General features: G+C 45.6%; 1 protein-coding gene across 1 annotated transcript in view; it reads left to right on the forward strand.

The window, feature by feature from the left end:
• The window catches only part of SNRPA1 (small nuclear ribonucleoprotein polypeptide A'), a 21924-nt gene that overhangs the window by 7771 nt on the left and 8705 nt on the right, over positions 1 to 5448 (forward strand). The window contains exons 2-3 of the mRNA XM_015417964.1: positions 788 to 935; positions 1124 to 1202. Coding sequence (XP_015273450.1) covers positions 788 to 935; positions 1124 to 1202 — 227 coding nt within the window. The remainder of the gene's footprint in view (positions 1 to 787; positions 936 to 1123; positions 1203 to 5448) is intronic.

The following is a 5448-nucleotide window of genomic DNA, read 5'->3' on the forward strand; positions in this document are numbered from 1 at the left end:
TTTTTCGTACTTATACCCCGCCCTCCCCCGTGGGCTCAGGGCGGCTTACAGAGGCAAGAACACTTGCCATGGTAAAACAATCATATACATAACAATTTAAAACATATACTACATATTAAAATCTTAAGTTAGATCTTAAATTAACAAAGTGCTCAGTGCCATTCATACTCAAAACATGGCGGATCATCTGTCCAAAGTCCCAAGGAGACGGCAGAAGGATTGTTCCATAATAGATGTTTCATCGGGACCTCAGGGCGGTGGTAGTATAGTAGGGGCGGCGGCTCCTACTCGAAAGCCTGGCGGAAGAGCTCCGTCTTGCAGGCCCTGCGGAACTGCATCAGATCCTGCAGGGCCCTGATCTCCTCCGGGAGCTCATTCCACCAGGTAGGAGCCGCCACCAAAAAGGCCTCGTGGCGGCTAGTTTGACCTCCTTGGGGCCCGGATTGTTGCTCCCATGTCATGTTTTGGTGTGTCTGAGGAAGTGAATTCAGGTTGCAGTTATGCAGGCCATTTATTTAAATATACCCTGCTTGTCTCCTCAGTGGGAACCTAGAGCAGCTTACAACATCATTCTCTTTCTTTTCCATTGTATCCTCACAGCAAACCTTTGTGTGACGAGCCTGAGGTCACCCAGCAAGCCCCCATGACAGAGTGGGGGCTTGAACTTCGACCTTCCAGTTCCTAGTCCAATGCTAACAGATACACCATGCAGGTTTCCCCTTTTTCTTTTTCCTTTGTTGGCTGCAGCTAACTTTCCCTCCTGCTTTCTCCCACACTACCCTCGTAGGTTATAAGATTCCAGTGATTGAGAACCTGGGTGCCACCCTGGACCAGTTTGATGCCATTGACTTTTCTGACAATGAGATTCGGAAGCTGGATGGGTTTCCCCTGCTGAGAAGGCTGAAAACATTGCTGATGAATAACAACAGGTTAAGGTGAGTGTTGCAGCAGCCCTTGTGAGGCTTGTGGCCTTTAAAAAATCCCATTTAGTCTATTGGCTGTTGATCAAACCTCTTAACGGGATTGTCAGTTGAAGAAAAACTGCTGAGATTAGAACAAGATAATATGCCTCGTCTTCAATTAATCCTGTGCTTTTCTTTTCTTTCCCCCTCTATTATTCCAGCCGAATAGGTGAGGGACTTGAGCAGTCTTTACCAAATCTGAAGGAACTCATTCTTACCAACAATAACATCTTGGAGCTGGTAAGTCGAGGCAAGGATGGAGGAAGTTGAAACAGTGTTGAGCCAGTTGCCTAGATCTCTAGGAGGATGCCGGTTCAAAGTTTGGACCGGGATTCCTTGTGCTTAGTTCTGCCCTGTTTTCCTGTCATATATTGGTTCCTTAACAGGGACTTTTGACGCATTTGAAACAATGTCCATATTAGAAGGCAGTTTGCCAGAGGGTTGTTAAAACTGCTGCTGGCCGTTGTTTCCTTGTTAGTGTGTAAAATGAGATGCAGCATAGAAGAAGATAGTGTTCTTTCACAGAGCTTTTGTTGGCAGAAAAGTTAAAAGGCCTCCCCCCAGCTTTATGAGGATGTTGTTCTATAAATGGCTTTGTTTGGAACAATGCAAGAGAAGAGGCAATAGTTACAATAATGGGAGCAGTGTCTTCTGGTAGTGGGCATGCATGGAGGTGTTGATATTACAACTTGGGAGGATTGAAAATAAATGTACCGCCGCAACTGCCCATCTGGCTTCTCTTACTTGCCTCACCCTTATATACTAGCAGTGAAAGTGGGTGCCTGAATTGTGGGTCTTTAAAAAGTGGGCACAGAGGGACAAGGAAAGTGCTGTTTGAAAGTACAGTGTTGAGGTGGTGGTTGCATCATTCCTGTGTTGTGTCCCACTTCTGATGGACGGCAGTCACAGCAGACTGCTGATGTCTGAAATAATTGACAAGCAAAACTCAAAGCCACAGCGTCTTCTGTGGGTGGCACACAATGTCCAATGCTGCCAAGTTCAAGTAAAGGGGTGGTGAAGTGGGAATCCTGGGATTTCACCTTTGGAGAGAAACTGAACCAGGAATGAGTTCTTGGCTCTTTGGTGTAGGTAGGGTCTGGAAAGGCAGCTGTGCCGGCAGGAGCCATGTCAGCCTGAGCAGGCTGCTTACTGTTCTTAAGGGCACCTCTCTGGTGCAGCAGTGGCTTTCACCAGCTTCCAGTGTGCCGCTGAATTTACCAAGCTAGCTGCCTTATGTGGAGCCATCCCATTGGCTGATCTAGCTCTGCATTGTCTAACTGTGATTGGCAGCAGCCCTCTAAGGAGAAGCCTTTTCCCAACTTCATTCAGCTGATAACTCTGTGAGGGCAGAGCAAGGTAGCTCCTCTGTTTTGGTAACATTAATGAGAAGCTAGATCTTTCAACAAAGAGCATAAGAACAGCCCTGTTGGACTGGACCAGTGGTACACCTAATTGAGTATCCTGTCTCACATAGTGGCCAACCAGTTACTCTGGAGGGCCAGCAAACAGGGCATAGAGGACAAGGCCTTCTCTTGATGCTGTCTCTGTATATAAAGGTTCCCTTTACTCACCATGGCTAGTAGCCATGAATCTGCCTAATCTTTTAAAGTCATTTACACTCATAGCCATCACTGTGTCCGATGACTGCATTCCATAGCTAATCACTCACTGAGTAAGGAGGTATTTCCTTTTGTCTGTCCTGAACCTGTTGCTCATCATTTGGTGCCTTCTCCGTCTACTGTTATGGGGGACAAAAAGCTCTGTATTCACTTTCTCCCCTCCATGTACAATTTTATAAATGTCTAATAGCTGTCTCGTTTCCTAGACTCAGGTCCCAGATTTTCCAGCCATTCCTCATAGGAAAGGTGCCTCAGCCCCTTAATCCTCTTGACTGCTCTCTTCTGTACTTTCCCCCAACTCTGTAATATCCTTTTAAAGATATAGCATATTGTGTGAGGGCTGCTGTTACTTGTCCTTCCAGATAGGTATCCTATTAGCAAATCTGAAGCCTTGACATGGCCCTGTGAAACTCAGGAGATTTGGAAGTGTTTTTGTGTGTGAGTGTGTGTGTGTAAGTCTCTGGATGGCAGTGAATGCACATTTCAGGTCTCTATCTGCAGATAAAATGTGCTAAGAAAACCACAGGCTCTTGAGCACAAGGAGCAAAATCCATATTAAAAGATGTCCTTGGTGGCAAACATCTTTTACTCTGCTCACTAGGATTCGTATGCATAGAGCTATAAACAGTAAAGTAAATTGTCTGCTTGCGGCCAAATTTTGTTAAGTGCCGAGTGCCAAAATATCCATATGGCCGAGATCATTTTTTGCAGTTTCACAGCCTCTGCTATCCCCGTTCTCCTTCCTGAGTAAACAGTCTCTTCTTCTTCCCCCATAAACATTTTGGCAATGCAGCTGCTCTTGCCCTCATTTTAAGTTCCTGAGTAGCACCACGTCTGGAGCCTCACGGATTGCATATCTGCAGCCACCACTGGTTCCTTTGCACGTCTGAGCGGGGAAATGGATTGGGTGGGGGAAAGGGCAACTGTGTGCTTATGCGAAGTGCAACAGTCTTAACCTTTCCAAAATCAAAATATAATATAATATGACTTTCATAAATTTGATTAAGCCTCAAGTTAATCTCTCCCTACACTCCAACCATGTTCTGTACCAAGAATGTATCCAAAAGGCCGATGATTTGGCAGTCAAATAATGGAGTGGTGCATGTGGTCTGAGAAGATCCTGGAATGTATCATTGTAAAAGATTGTAAATCTGGATGGTTTCTAAAGGGGGGAAAAATTCTCCTTGATAAGGCCCCCTACTTGATTTGTGCAAAATAAATAACTTCTGACATTCATGGCTATATTCTGTGCCATGAAAAATTCATTTGGGTGCTGGGACAGCCAAAGTCTTCTGCCAAAACGCCTGTCATTATGACTGGTGGGGTTCCGCTTCTTGCATCATTGCTGGCACAGTTGAGACTTTTAATTGTATTCTGGTTTACACAGAAGATAGCTACAGAGAACTGCAGTTTAGCAGCCCCTGGGATCCTGTTTATACTTTTCAAGAAAGAAATAAAACTATGGGTGGGAACTTACCCCCCACCCCCATTCAGTTTGTATTTGCGTGTTGTGTTTGTAAAGAGTGACTGGCTCTGTGCCTTCAGTTGCAGCTGGGAAACCTCGCACTTGTTTACGCGGCCAGAATTCCAGTAGTCTTAACGTGACATTATTAACTCCTCTGAGTGCAAAACAAGGATGTTTCTAGTGTTTTCAGGGCTAGCTTATGCAGTTGCTTGAACTGTTAGTCTCTATACACGCAGTGGTGTCAAACTCATTTGTTATGAGGACCGGATCTGACATAAATGGGGCTTTGCCAGGCCAGGCCACGTGGGTCATAAAATGTAATGCCAGGTAGCAAAGGTAGTAACTCTATAAATTCAAGTTTTTAAAGCTTAAAATACAAGCATGCTTAAAACAGTGACACTCCTGCCATATTTTGTTTATTTAACAGTCAGTTTGGTTAGGAGCGCAGACTCTAATCTGGGAGGACCGGGTTTGATTACTCACTCTTCCTCGTGCAGCTGCTGGTGTAACCTTGGGTCAGTTACAAGTTCTTTTAGAGCTGTTCTCTCACAAGCAGTTCTCGAAAGAGCTCTCTCAGCCCCAGCTACCTCACAAGGTGTCTGTTGTGGGGAGAAGAAGGGAGATTGTAAGCTGCTTTGAGACTTCTTCGGGTAGTGAAGGGTGGGGTATAAATCCAATCTCTTCCTTCTTCTCCTCTTCTTCTTCTGTAACTGACACCTCCCAAACCTTCCTCCCCACCCTTAAAAGATGCCTGCCTAAATTTTGCTATGCAATTTTTTAAATAAAACATCAAGAAAAAGCACAAGGATCACAGCTGAAACTAAAACTAAAATTATAAAATGCTCTGAGCCTAGGAAAACATGAAATGGCTGGACATTGCAAGCTCCCCCCTCCCCCCCCCCGGTCTACTCAGAGTGGGAGCGGCTCTCCAATATAATCTCTCCCTTTGGCTGTGGGTTCCCAGGCTAGAGCACTCACTCAGGCACCCATTCTCTGGTCCATTCAGCAGAGACAAGCTGGCTCAAAACCTCAGCCTTTTATTTGCCAGGAGACCACTTCAGATGACATACAAACACTGGATTGCAAAGAAAATGCAGAATGGATTTCCCATTAAGGTTTCTGGGCCCACTCTTTCACAGCTGTTCTCTCAAGGACAGTTCTGGAAAGAGCTCTCTCAGCCCCACCTACCTCACAGGGTGCCTGTTGTGGGGAGGGGAAGGGAAAGGAGATTGTAAGCCACTCTTGAGACTCCTTCGGGTAGTGAAGGGCGGGATATAAATCCAATCTCTTATCTCTCTAATCTTACTCTGGGTCTGGAATAACAGCCCCCAGAGTGGAATTCCATTCCCAGAACCCAGCTGCTACTCTCAGGGACCATCATTCCACCATGGGGGCTGTCATT

The sequence above is a fragment of the Gekko japonicus genome, unplaced genomic scaffold (genome assembly GCF_001447785.1).
Source record: "Gekko japonicus isolate JY-2015 unplaced genomic scaffold, Gekko_japonicus_V1.1 scaffold924, whole genome shotgun sequence".
NCBI classification, from domain to species: Eukaryota; Metazoa; Chordata; class Lepidosauria; order Squamata; family Gekkonidae; genus Gekko; species Gekko japonicus.